Genomic DNA, 14,363 nt, shown 5'->3' on the forward strand with positions numbered 1-14,363 from the left:
ATAGTTGGTATGATTTCGATATTAGTGTATCTATTGATGTTTATCTTGTGACCCAGTATGTGGTCAATCCTAGAGAATGATCCATGTGGATTTGAGAAAAATGTGTACTCAGATTTTCTGGGGTACAGTATTCTATAGATATCCACTAGACCCATGTTGTCCAGGTCCTCGTTCAGAGCTTTAGTGTCTTTACTTTTTGTCTTGTTGATCTGTCCATTGTTGAGAGTGGCGTGTTGAAGTCTCCTACTATGTATGTATTCTCTCTGATATACATTTTCATAGATGACAACAGTTTCCTAATATATTTTGGTGCTCCTTCATTTGGTGCATATATGTTGATGATATTTCTTCTTGTTGTATTGTCCCCTTAATCATAATGTAGTGGCCTTCTGTATCTCTTTTAACCTTTTTTAGTTTGAAGTCTATTTGATCTGATATAAGCATAGCAGTTTGGGCCAAAAAAGAAGGCAGGTACTGCTATACTTATATCAGATCAAATAGACTTTTTTTTTTAAGATTTATTTATTTATGCATGTAGAACTGGTGTAAAAGCCAGAGGTGTAGGGGCGGTGAGAGAATACGCCAGAGACAGAGTAGGGAGTGGAACAGGCAGTCTGACGAAGTACACTGCTGTGGGGAGCAACTGGTGAGACAGGAGAGGTCTGTTGCTCCATGTGGATCACCTCCAGGCCTGGGATCGAACTAGCACTGAAGCTGTTGTGGCCAGCTTGCAGTGCTGCACCCCAACCTGCTGCACACCAGAGAGAGCCTGAGACCCAGTTCTAAACAATGAAACAGGTGGAAGTTTCTGCCCTGGTGAAAATGCTATGCTCGCAAGGGGAAATCCTTTGACCTTTGGCCTTTGGCTTTTGGTCCTTCCTCGCCTCCTGATTGATGTTATGATGCAGCCTAGAAAAGAACTCCCTGTCTCCTGCCCATGAGGAGAAAGTTTCGTCCTGAGAATGGTGGAAAAGAGAGCCAGGAAGTCAGGTTTCCTGTCAGCCACGTTACTTGCAAACAAGTCCTGGCTATTGAAATAATTTGTTCGGTAACATGCAGCTAAGAGCAATTCTGATACAAAGGGACCAAGGTGAAAGTGGGCCTATTTTGGAGTGTTTCCGGTACATCCTGATTCTCTTGGCAGAGAACCACACAGTCTGAGCACAAACTCTGACTCAAATACTCTGTGTGACTTTGACCAAGTTTTATTTTTCAATGCCTTGACTTCCTTCTTCACCAAATACAGCAAGGATCACCCTTACTTGGATCAGCAAGTGAATCAAGTGAGTTAGCTGCTGTTATGACCTTGTTCTGGGGATGCCAGCAGGTCCCACGGGAGACCAGGCACCACATCATGGCCACCAAGTTTTGTCTCATCTCTCAGTGACTTTCACACTCTGCCTTTGCTCATGCTGTCCCGTCTGCCTAGAATTTCTTCTTCTACCCAATTTTTTTTTGGGATTTAATTGCTCAGTAGTCACTCTCCCTACTTCTGGGTAACAGAGGAAAAAGGATCACCTGTCTCTGATTTTTTAGAACATGTACTCTGGGCAATGAAAAGCCCAGTCCCTGTCTGCCCATCTGAAATGATTATAACAGCTTGAACAATTAGAAAGTAACTCACCCTGCCACTATACAGACTGATTAAAGGAAGGCCATGTGACTAAAGTCAGTCAGTGAGAGAACTGGGAAATAAGGTCTGTTTTTCTATTGGTATAGCTAAATTGGGGAGGATGGCACAATAGCTTGGGTGGGGTGGAGGGGAGGTGGGGGTGGAGGAAGGAGAGAGTGGTAGGGAAGAAGTTGAAGTCCACACAGGTTAAAGAACTACTTCCCAGGGTGGATGAGATACCTCCGGGGTGGGTGAGATATATAAACAAGATGAAAACTCTCAGAGACAAGAACAGAGCGAAGAGTAGAAAACTGATTTCATGGCTATATTTGAGCTACTAGTTATAGCCATGTCTGAAGGCTGGCTATAATTTTCAGTTCCTGCTTTATGATCAGTCTATCCATATCAATTTTTAAAAAGATTTATTTATAAACACAGTAACTGGGGGACAGGACAAAGGTGTGGGGATGGTGAGAGGATTTACCACAGAGTGGGGAGCAGAACAGGCAGATCTAGTGAAATACACTGCTGAGGGCAGCACTGGGCAGCACAGGAGAGGCCTGCTGTGCCATGTGGGTCAGCTCCCGGGCCAAGGGTGGAAACTGTGCAGTGGCTGTGGAGAGCTTCCTAGTGCTGAGACTTAACCCCTTGTGCACCAGGGAGGCCCTGAAAATTGGTATTTATAGAAAGATTTATTTATTGTTGGGTAGAACTGTAGTGCACACCAGAGTTGTGGGGATGTAAGAGGATTCACCAGAGACAGAGTAGGGAAGACAATAGCTGAATCTACTGAAATACACTGCTAAAGGGAGCATCAGGAGACAGGAGAGGCCTGTTATGCCATTTGGGTCAGCTCCCTGGTAGGGGTAGAACTTAGGCCATTGTGGTAGGCCCTAAAAGTCTTTAAAATATTTAAAGTCTTTGTAAGGAGAAGATAGGAAAAATGTTTTATCCCTCTCCTTTTTAATAAATGAAGAAACTGAGGCATAAAGAGGGGTTGGATCACACAAGAAGTTGGAGGTAAAGCTTATCTCCCCTTCTTCCAGCTGGGCTGTATCTATCCCACCCACCCTGGAAGGTGGTTCTTTAACCTGTGTGGACTTCAGCTTCTACTCTCCCCTTTGTATTTGTAGAGCATCTAAATCCATTTCCTGTTTGGGGACCTCCTTTCCCCTGCCTCCCATTTCTGACCTTCCAGTGGGAGAGATTTGCTTTTCCAGCATGTTTTGTCCAAGACCACGAGCACATGATCTGGACTTGGCCAATCATATCCTCGTACCCATGACTTCGACTGATTCTAGAGTCAGGCTGTGGCTCTAGTGCCCATTGTTCTTTGGGTTCTGAAGCCACCCAAGTTGGTTTGCACCATTTGCAAACAATAATCTTGCTTGTAATATATCTACTATATGAAACTAAACAGAAGTAACCTATGCCTGGGGCTAGAAAATTTGTCATCTCAAATCCCCAGCCTCACAACACTCCGCTAAGATTTCTAAATTACATCTTTTGTTGTTGTTTTCTTCTTTTTTTGTTAAAAGATTTATTAATTAATGTATACGGAACTGGGATACAGGCCACAGGTGCAGGGGTGGTGAGAGGATTCATCAAAGACAGAGTGGGGAGCAGAACAGGCAGATTGGCGAAGTACACTGCTGAGGGGAGCGGTGGAGAGATGAGAGTTTGCTGCACCCTGCGGGGCACTCCCTGGCCCAGAATCTGCAGTGGCTGTGGAGAGTTTCATAGTGCTGGTCTTTAACCTGTTTCTCCACTTGGGAGGCCCTGTTAGTTGTTTTCTTTATAGTATATACTGTAACTTGTGTCTGAAGTCATAGATTGTCACAGGTGTTGCCCCCTGGAAGGGTGTTGCTGGTGAGGATAGACAGCCCCAGGGAAATGCTAAAAAGTATTGTACTTTTGGGTGGGGCTACCAAAGAGAAATATAAGTGACTGCATAAGAGGAGGCGAATTGAGTCAATCTTCGGAATTCTGCATTTTCGGATCTTCAGCATTTGAGGTCAGTAGATTCCAGCCTCTACTGTGACCAACTTTCAGAAGGCTGTTGTGGGTCTCTGAATGTGGACACAGCCTCTAGCAGCCAACCTCAGAGAGGATCAGTTCAGAGGCTTTGCAAATAGCTAAGCAACTTGTTCCTGGTTTTGCTGCTATGACAGCCTGGCAAAGGAAGCAAAGACCCAGAGCCAGGTGCCTTGCTAAGCTGTGTGAGTATGGCCATTTGTTTCTTCATTCGGTCACTATAGCTATTTTGTGTTGCTTCTCTGGTGCTGTGCTGGGGCATCTCAGCAGCTCTGGGAGCATCTTCTGTTGTCTTGTGTAAGTGGGAACCTGGCTGAGAGCCTGGCTACCACGTGCTCTAGGCCAGCAGTGGCAGGAAGACGCCAGCTTAGGTATGTGATCCATTGTTTCGGAGAGGAGCTCTATGGCCTCAGGACTGTGAAGACACCATTTTAGCTGCTTTTGTTTAGGACTGAAAAACACTGCACTCTGCTTCAGGTGACGTAAATGGCCATTTCTGGCCTTAATTGTTTTCCCCTAGTTTTGTTAAATATACCCCATTGTCTGGAATATTACTCAGCAATAAAAAGATAATATTCATGCCCTTTGCAGGCAACATGGATGGAGCTGGAAGGGATCCTGCTTAGTGAAATAAGCCAGAATAAAAAAATATCAGATGGTTTTACTCATAGAGGCAGCATAAAGGATCGGGGAGAGGGGGGAAGAAATAATAATCAACAACTATATACCAGAGACATTTTACAGGGGTGAAATGGGGAATGGGATCAAAAATGGGGGGAGGGGAGAAGTGCACGGGACTATGGTGATGGAACATGGGTGAACTGTGATGGGAAGTCCACGGTGATTACAAGTGAGATGGAAAAAGGCACAAAATTATGTACAAATAAACCATCATCAGTCAATCAATCCCACTGTTGTCCTTTGAGTCTGAGTAGTCTTGCAATTGTGCACTTGGGTGAAGAACTAACTCAGTGACTGGTAGCGTCCTTGACCAGTTTTAGTGCCCCTTGCTGCCCTGCATTAATATATGAAAACATTAGAATATAGAAAACTTAAGAAATTTCTGAGAAGAAAGCAATAGATATCCCCAATCAGCTCAAGATCATCACTGTACTGTATTTCTCCCTATCTTCTAAGAATTTTTATGAACTGGGATTATTTCCTGTGCACATGTGGAGGTCACTAACCTTGTTCCAGTGGATTGCTCTTTTTACTCCCAAGGTGAGTCAGTCATGGTCTTATGACTTGATTGGGCCAACGATGTTAGGCAGAGGTATCACCGTGGAGAGATGCTCTAAGCACCTTGCTTCTTTCTTGGTGACCCTGAAGCATATGCTAAGACAGGGCATCTATATTTTGGGGGGTCTTAATAGCCACAATTACACAAACTGGTCATATGTAAAGGAAAAAATCACCCTTTGTTGATTTAAAACACTTAGAAAATGGGGGTGTTATAGCAGCATGCAACCAACCTGATAAGGGCTAAGGAGGGGGAGATCAGGTGAAACACTAAGCTGGTGTTCTACACAGATCTTTGGGAAAACCCCCAAAACTCTGAAAGTAAGGTAGAAAGGGGTAGGAAAGTGATATCTGAGATGAACCAACAGGAAGGAGATTCACCTTTGAGGCATTATGGGCAGAGGGACCTACATGTTAAAGGCCTATTGTTAAAGGCCTATTAAGTGTGAAATTTTAGCATGGCTAGGTTTAAAAAGAAACCTTAAGATTTTCCAGGTACAGGGCCCTTCCTGGTGGTGCAATGGGTTGGGATGCAGCACTGCAAGCTAGCTGCAGCCGCTTCAGTGCAGGTTTGATCCCCGGCCCCAGAGGTGACCCACATGGCGCAGCAGACTTCTCCTGACCCACCTGCTGCTCCCCTCAGTAGTATATTTCGTTGACCTGCCTGTTCTGCTCCCCACTCTGTCTCTGGTGAAGCCTCTCACCGCCACTGATCCTCTGGCCTATACCCTTGTTCTGTATGCATAAAGAAAGAACAGCTTGGTGCAGAGAGAAACCAGGGAGAGGCTGACTACGTCAGCCAGGAAACCAGGGAGAGGCTGACCACATCAGTTCAGGGCAATGACAGTGGGTGGCAGTGGGCTAAGTATGTATCAAGGCTGGAGTGAGGAATAGGAATGCTGAAGAGATATTTACAAAGGTTAATTAATTCAATCAGGAGACTGCATGTCAGATGAAGGTAGACTTGGATTGCTGGGAACAGTGTGGCCTTCTGAAATGGAAAGGAACAGAATCAGTTTTGGGAGAAACAAGATGAATTGGGCCTTTGGTCACCTTTTAAGTATTGATGCTCTGGAAGACATTAATGGCCTCATTGCAGTAGAAATCTTTGAGACCATAGCATAAATCCAATGAAAAACATGTTTCCTGTGAAATAAATACTGGTGAGGGATCCAGAAGTGGTTCTTTTTTTTTTTCTTTAAGATTTACTTTAAAAAGCTTTATTTTTATTTATACTTACGGAACTGGGATACAGGATAGAGGCGTGTGTGTGTGTATGGGGGGGAGGTGAAAGGATTCGCCAGAGACAAAAGTGGGGAGCAGAACAGGCAGATCAACTGAGGGGAGCAGCACTGAGACAGGAGAGGTCTGCCGCTCCATGTGGGTCAGCTCCCTGGCTGGGTATTGAACACATAGCAGCAGCTTTGGAGAGCTTCACAGTGCTGTGCTTTAACCCGCTGTGCCACCAGGAAGAGCCCAAGACTTATTCATTTATGCATACAGGAACTGGGGTACAGGCCAGAGGTGCAGGTGTGGAGGGTGAGAGGATTCACCAGAGACAAGAGTGGGGAGCAGAACAGGTAGATCAACTGAAATAGACTGCTGAGGGGAGCAGTGGACAAGGCAAGTCTGCCACGCCATGTGGGTCACCCCCTTGGCCAGGGAACTCGTGCTGCAGTGGCTGCAGTTTCATAATGCTGTGCTTTACCCTGTTGCACAAGGGAGGGCCCAGAAGTGGTTCTTTTTTTTTTTTTTTTTTAAGATTTAGTTATTTATGCATACAGAACTGTGGTACAGGCCAGAGGTATAGGTGCAGTGAGAGGATTCACTAGAAGTAGAGTGGGGAACAGAACAGGCAGATAGAAACTTGTGCTGAGGCGGATGCGGCGAGCTTCACTGCTGTGTTTTAACCTGTTGCACCACCATGGAGGGCCCAGAAGTGATTAATTGTCTGGATTGCACAAGTCATATATCCCAACTCCTTATTTTTCCTCCCTGCCCCTGGGGTAAGTTACTAAGAGTGGGTTGTTTGGGGGTGCATCCTGATTAATCTTTCTCTAACACCTGTGTGTGCATACTCAAGGCAGTGTCTTGCCAGACATTTCATTGTGCAGTGTGCTTTTCCATCTTTGACAATACTCTGAAGATCTTATGTTAATTAGACTGGTCTTATCTTAAAATTATTTTAGGTGCAAGTCACCCAATAAACAAGATTTTATTTTCTCTCATGGTTTGTATGTAAAGAATGTGGGAAGGGTTCAGCTGGGTGGTTGTACACAGCTGTGGGCAGGAGCTAGCGCAGCTCCTCCAAGTCCTGTGGGCTTGGTCCCTCACAGAACAGCCTGTTTGAGCTTTCTCATGACATAGCAGCCGCTAGGCAGCTAGTTTGACAGAGCGGGGAGCAACACAGGCAGACTGAGCAATCACACTGCTGAGGGGAGCAGCGGGTGAGACAGGACAGGTCTGCTGAGCCATGTGGGCCACCTCCCTGGCTGGGGACCGAACTTGGGTAAAGCAGCCCTAGCTTCGTAGTGCTACACTTTAACCTATTGCGCCACCAGGGAGGGCTTGGACAGCTGGTGGCTTTAAATGTTTCAGCAATCTTGACAGAAGCTTGGTGCCTCATATGACCCACTCTTAGCAGTTACACAGTATCATTTCCATCACATTTTACTGGTTACCAGCATGTTCAAGTCAAATTCAAGAAAAGCAGATTTAGATGCCATGTCTTTTTTTTTTTTTTAAGATTTATTTACTTACTCATACAAGAACTGGGTATAGACCAGAGGTGAGGGAGCTGAGAGGATTCACCAGAGTTGGGAGCAGACCAGGCAGACCGACTGAAATACACTGCTGAGGGGAGCAGCGGGTAGGTCAGGAGAGGTCTGCTGCGCTGTGTGGGTCACCTCCCCGGCTGCAGATCAAACTGGTGCTGCAATGGCTGTGGATAGCTTCATAGTGCTGCACTTTAACCTGTTGTATCACCAGGGAGGCCCAAGATTTAGATGCCATGTCTTGATGGGGGAGATTACAAAAGTGCATCAGGGATAGATGCTGTGGCCATCTGTCACTTTGATGCCCCATATTGTTCCTGGAACCCCACCCTCCCATTCAGGCCTACCATGCCAGCCCCAGTCACTTGGCTTTCCAGACTCAGAGACTTGTATTGCATTGCTCAACATGCCATCGTTTCCAGGGGATCACTTTCTTTTCTAAATTCGGAGTAACTCCTCCAGAACAGGGTTTCTTTGTCAAGAACCACCACTTAGGGGTGCTTTTTGTACCCCAAACCAGAGCTCCAATCTGTGTAGCCTTGGATAAACACCTCAATGCTAATTTGTGCCATCTCTGAAATGAAAATGAAGATACCCACCCCTCAGGGTCATTGGGAAGAATGTGGGAGGAAGGCACTGGCCAGGAGGGCAGTGATGGAAGAGAAAGGACCAGCCAGGTAGATGGTGCTGTGAGCAAAGATGGAAGATTAGGGAAGGGCAGGGAAGCAGCCCCTGGCTCACAAGCAGAGTCCAAAAGGGCCAAGTTAGTTCCTGGACCTCAGGCCAAAGTCAATGTAGGAGAGTCGGCCAGGGAACCTGCAGCCCTGACCTCTAGCCCCACCAGAGCCCACATGTCCCTGGATCATGATGACATTTGGTTTCAAACTTGAAAGCTCGGCCAAACTGTCTCCTCCCATTGAGCCCCTTCGCTTTCTCTCATAAATGATTTTCCTTTTCCTTGTCACAGGAGAAAAACACAGAAGTGTCTTCAGAAAGAAGTAGAAACCTCTCTGAGTACATCTTGGTTTGTTACTTCCCAGCAGGTTTGGAGAGGCCCCAAGTTGCTGAAGGTGACATAGTGGGAAGCAGCAGGGTCAGGATTCAAACCCACAGCTCAGGATGTAGGGGGATGTGAGAAGATGTGGAGAACCAACCAGTCCTCCAAATGTTTCTCTTCTCTGTACCTCTTTTCTCACCATCAGGGAAGCAGTGCGTTTACATCTCATTTCCTGTCTTCAAGCTGTACAAGCCTACTTTCCAATATAGTCCCTGACACCTGGCCCCTTCCCTTCAAAGCAACAGAACTACACAGCTGTAGCTGGACACACTGACACCTGAAGAAGGCTGCACTTCCTGGCTTCCCAGGCAGCAAGATGTGGCTATCTGACTACGTTGTAGCTCACAAGAACTGAAGAGATTTGTCAGTTTCCAGAGAGGGTATAGAAAAAGGAGGGATGCGTTGGGTCTTCTTCCTCCCCCTTGCCTCCCTTATGTCAATGGATGGGATGTGGAATGGATAGAGTCTCAGGGTCATCCTAGGTCATGAAGTGACTATGAACCCAGGGGTGGCACATACAGTAAGACAGGAACTGTTCTCTGACACTGAGGCACTAACTCTAGACTTTGATGTGGAAGATGTATGTCATGTTGAACTTGATACTGGGTTTTGCTGCCATTCAGCAACAAGCTGTACCACCATACACACATTTTTGTCACATTTTGGTTCCATGTGTGCTTTCTCCCTCCAAAGGGACTCATTTTAAAATTGGGTTCACTGAATATCATGAAATCAAGAAAACGGGGAGCTGATTATTTTTCTGTGAAAGTGAAAATTCCAATCTAGGAAAATAAAAGTTGTTTAAAACAAACAAAAAAGTGCACTTCTAACACGATGAAGTGAGGATCTTGGCAAATCCATTCCTAAAAACAACAGTAGGGCCCCTCCCTGGTGGTGCAACAAGTTAAAGTGCAGCACTGCGACATGGCTGTCTGCAGCCACTACAGCATGAGTTTGGTACCTGCCAGGGAGCTGATACCATTGGCGCGGCAAACCTCTCCTGACCCTCCTGCTGCTCGCCTCAGCAGTGTACTTTGGTGGCTCTGCCTGTTCTGCTCCCCAGTCTGTCCCTGGTGAATCCTCTTGCCCCCAACTCACCTCTGGCCTGTACCCCAATTCTTTTATGTATAAAAAAAATCTTAAAACAAATAAACAATAAAAGTAAACAGAAGAGGCCCTCCCTGGTGGCGCAGCGGGTTAAAGCACAGCACTGAGAATCTAAAGCCACTTCTGCATGAGTTCAATTCCTGCCTGCCCCAGAGGTGACCACATGGTGTGGCAGACCTCTCCTGACCCGCCCGCTGCTCCCCTCAGCAGTGTACTTCGTTGATCTGCCTGTTCTGCTCCCCACTCTGTCTCTGGTGAAGCCTCTCGCCACCCCTGAGCCTCTGGCCTGTACCCCAGTTCTGTATGCACAAATAAATAAATCTTAAAAAAAAAAAAAAAGTAAACAGAAGAATCTAAAACAAAAATTTCTGAAGACCTGATTAAAGGCCGTCAACAAAGCATTTATTTAAGAAAGATTTCTGAAAGGCAGAGTTAAGGCAGGTTAAGAGGTTTTGCCCGGATGGGCCATGAAAATCAACGAGGGCCACATGGCAAAACCTCATGCTCCTGAGCCTACTAGAAATAGTAGGGGATCAATGGGGCAGATGCGGTCTCCTAACTAGCTTGAGGTTGGGATCCTGGCAGCAGAAGACTGGCAAACTAGTATAGGCGCAGAGAAAGAAAGGTACATGGGACCCACAGATCCTGAGGGTGCATGTGTAGGGGTGCACTGGAGAGTCAGCCTGACAGCTTCGATCTGCAAGTCCATGTAACCTATTCAACCAAAGGCACGCACTGGCACCAAGAAATCTCAACGGGTAGCAGCAGAGAACAGCCTGACTTGCAAACTGCCTGTGGAGAGACCCCCACTCATAGGGCATACTGACTCAAGGGGTTTGCGCATAACTTGAACCAGGTAAACCCAGGGTGACACCTAGTGTAAACTGGCTTAAAAATAGACAACAGGGCCCTCCCTGGTGGTGCAACAGGTTAAAATGCAGCACTATGAAACTTTCCTCAGTCACTGCAGCATGAATTCAATTCCCGGCCAGGGAGCTGACTCACATGGTGCAGCAGACCTCTCCTGACCTGCCTGCTACTCCCCTCAGCAGTGTATTTCAGTGCATCTACCTGTTCTGCTCCCCATCACTCTCTGCAACTCTGGCCTGTACCCCAGTTCTTATATGCATAAGTAAACATTAAAAAACAAACAAACAAACAAACAAAAAAAACAACAACACTGAGCAGACACACTGAGGATAAAGCCACTAGACTTGGCTTAGCAATTACTAAAGAACAAACAAAATGAAACATCACAATCCAGGAGGTGAGGGAGGCTATAAAATGTCCACTTTTTGAACAAAAAATGGTGAGAAGAGACAGGAAAGTAACCTATGCTGGGGAGTGGGAGTGGAGGGAAGCAGCCAATAGAACCTGTTCTAAAGGGGTTCAGATCTGTTTCAGAAGGGACTCAAACATTACACTCCAAAGCTTCCTTTGTAAGTAAACAGAGAGTGAAAGGCAACTTTTGTGAACTGAAGGCAAGCAAACTGATGACGACTCATGAATGAAGATCATAATGAAGAGACAAAATTATAGAAAAGACCCCCAAGGAGTGCTGGTCTTGGAAGCACTCCCTGATTACCTGGGCTTCCCAAGTCATCCCACTGACTGCTCTGGTGTGGAACCTGTCCCGAGATCATCTGGGCTGCGGGCTGAGACGCTGTTAGCTCCCTGTGTGACAAGGCCAGGTTGGACAAACTACAGAACAGCAGAAGCCCCTGATGAGGCCAAAAGCTGGTGGTCAGAGGGTGAGGCCAGGAAAAGTCCCTTTTCCTCCCCTGGGAAGTGGCCCAGTGGGGCGCTGGGGCTGGAGCCTGGGCTTATCAAGGCCCCTGCAGGCTGTGGGTGGCAGTGGGTTTTCACTATCACAGCAGGAGGCAAAGCAGTGAGTTTTGTTGTTGGTTTAATTTATTACTGTTTGACATCCAGTGACACTGACATACCCCCGCCGGGCCTGTGGACCCTGGACCCTGGCGAGTCTGACCTGTCCAATAAAATACAGTACGAGGAGTGGACGGCTACACACATGCATCCACGGCTTAAACTACAGTGATTCCAAACTGTGGCCGCAACAGTACTGCCAGGAAAGGAAAAGAAAAACAGGTGTTTCATGTTTCCCAATTCATAATTCTTTTTCTCTTGTTTTAAACAGTTAATGCTGTTACAAACCCTACTGATGCTGGACAGGGCCAGACACAAACAGTCCTACATCTTCTCTGTTGTATAAATATGGAAGATTTTTGTTTATAGTTTTACCCCAAGTCTGAAACTACATCTGCTGCTACCCGTTACTGCTAAGGGCTACACCATCTTGGCTCTGGAACCAGGGGCTCGGGTGGCGACTCTGGAATGTCGAGGCTCAGTCTTCCTCACTGCCACTTCCTGAGCGGTCCTAGAAGGATGCGAGAGGAGAGTTCATAAGTCCGACCCATCCCACTGGGCCTACTTGGGCTTGAAATGTCTGAACTACAGACATCAAAACTGCTTTCCCCAGGGTGCACGGGCAGGGCAGGCACTAAGGCTGATATGGCCCAAAGGGGAGCCCAGTTCCGGCTGCCAGTCACACCTCCCATTTCTTCTGCCCCTGTGTGTGTATCCACTCTTCCTTGGGAGGTGTACTTGGCCATTTCCACCCCTGCTGTCTACTTGTTCTGGTGGCCCTGATGCAGGACTTCAAGATCACCTAAATTGTTCCTGACCATGTAGGACTTTATTTACACTTTAAACAGCCCGACAAGGGCAACAGATGCCCTGCTGGCCTTAAGAAGGGAGTTTTCCAGCCCAAGCCTTCCTGGCAACGCTACCCCTCCCCCCGTGTTCAGAGGGTCTTTATGTCCCTATAGATAATGTACATCTTTGGTCAGATTTATCCTGAGGCACAATGTTTTGCTGTTATTACGAATGATGACACGAAAAAACCAGCAGTGACAAAATGGAGCAGTCAAGTATCTGCTTCATATAACTCTGGGGACTGTAGGCTGTGGGATTTTTCGTTCAGTGCCACAGGTGTGTGAGTTACGGGGAGGTCCACTGAGGAGACAGAGAATGTTTGGTGGCATCTCCAATCCCAATGCATTCTGGGTAGGCAGTTTGGTAGCTTGATGTAGTAGGAGCAGGGTAGGACACATGTTTCATCCCCTAGGTTCCCCTGGCTGCCAAGAATTTCAGTCCTATGGTCACCTGAACTCGCCCTTGAGTGACAGCTCTTCCAGATAATGCTGAATTTCCGTTTCTCAACTGCAGAGCAGGGGTGTCAGAACACCTACCTATATAGGGCTGGATCCAGGATCTGAGATGGGGAAAGACCTCCAACAACCTGACTGCCTCCTAAGCCCTGCCCACCCCAACCTCTGGGCCCCAGCACCTCACCTCCTCCTGTTCCTCCTCACTGTCGTCGTCGCTTACCACTGGCTTGGCCCTGGACCCACGACTTGGCCGCCGCCGGCCCCCTTTCAGCCGATCCTGAGCCTTTTCCTTCCGGCCAAGCTTGATCTTGACTTTGACTGAGCGAGCTGTGGTGGTGATCAGCAAGGGTCAAAGAACAGAAAGAAGTAAGCTTAGAGAACACAGCAGCTCCTGGGAGCTCGGTCAGTTGTGGGTCTCAGGGCAGTGGGCCCAGTCTTCATCACTGAGCTGACACCCTCCCGTGCAGACAGGCTGCAGCTTTCAGCCCTGCACTCCAACAGCCCCCCAGTCTCCTACCCCAGGACTCACACTCAGACTCCGAGCCTTCCTCCTCGCCCTCTTCTTCCTCCTCACTTTCCTCGCCTTCACTGTCATCTTCCTTCTCAATTTTCTGCCGCACACTGGTGAACACCGACTGTAGGACAATGGAGTCTTCGTAGATCTGTGCCAAAACATGTGGGGCTTGAATGGGCTGGGTCTAATGGTGGGTGCCTGCCCTGCCCAATCCCCACCCTGGTCAGGACATTGCAGAAACCCTTCTGCAACTGGTGTTATGGAACAGTCCCAAACAGAGTCAGATGTGTTAGTGTAGGGACATCCATATGAATTCCTTCCTTCCTTTAAAGAATCACAGGGAATACCTACTTTTCAAGACTCTGAGGTTTGCAATGTTAGAAAGGAGGGCCCTTGCTGAAGCCAGCATGCCACCTGACTTATGATTGGAGGCACTGATTCTAAGCACACTGGAAACTGCAAAGTGGAGGCTGTGTGTGCATGTGACACATCCACAGATTTCCTTTCAAGAAGTTCCCTAGTAGAGCCAAATGAAATTTCAAGATAATCACTGAATGGCGCACAAGGCCATCCTGGGCGTGTGGCCTGAGTCCACTTCCTCTGTTGCAAAGAGAGCAACAAGTGGCATGCTGCTTGGGACCCTGCTGCAAAGGTGCAAAGACTGGTGGTGGGCCCATGGGCCCACCCCTCCCGGATCCACCCTGCCCAGGTGCCTCCTCACCAGGGAGCCCTCCAGGTTGAAGGTCTGCGCATTCTGGCACAGCAGCATGACATCCTTCTCCAGGTCATTGAGACTGCGGTACTTGTGGTTTCGGATGCGCTCCTGCAAGGGGGGGGG

General features: G+C 47.5%; 1 protein-coding gene across 3 annotated transcripts in view; it reads right to left on the reverse strand.

Annotated features, from left to right (window-relative positions):
- Window positions 1-11,708: 11,708 nt before the first annotated feature.
- Window positions 11,709-14,363, reverse strand: part of SMARCA4 (SWI/SNF related, matrix associated, actin dependent regulator of chromatin, subfamily a, member 4) — a 91,745-nt gene continuing 89,090 nt past the window's right edge. For 2 of the 3 annotated variants that reach the window (XM_012729639.1, XM_012729638.1), the window contains 4 exons: window positions 14,247-14,348; window positions 13,541-13,673; window positions 13,196-13,338; window positions 11,709-12,218 (listed from right to left, as the gene is read on the reverse strand). In XM_012729639.1, coding sequence (XP_012585093.1) covers window positions 12,186-12,218; window positions 13,196-13,338; window positions 13,541-13,673; window positions 14,247-14,348 — 411 coding nt within the window. In that variant the 3' untranslated portion in view covers window positions 11,709-12,185. The remainder of the gene's footprint in view (window positions 12,219-13,195; window positions 13,339-13,540; window positions 13,674-14,246; window positions 14,349-14,363) is intronic. The other variant, XM_012729637.1, reaches the window with a different exon arrangement.

The sequence above is a fragment of the Condylura cristata genome, unplaced genomic scaffold, assembly GCF_000260355.1.
Source record: "Condylura cristata isolate star-nosed mole 26May11 unplaced genomic scaffold, ConCri1.0 scaffold00025, whole genome shotgun sequence".
NCBI lineage: Eukaryota > Metazoa > Chordata > Mammalia > Eulipotyphla > Talpidae > Condylura > Condylura cristata.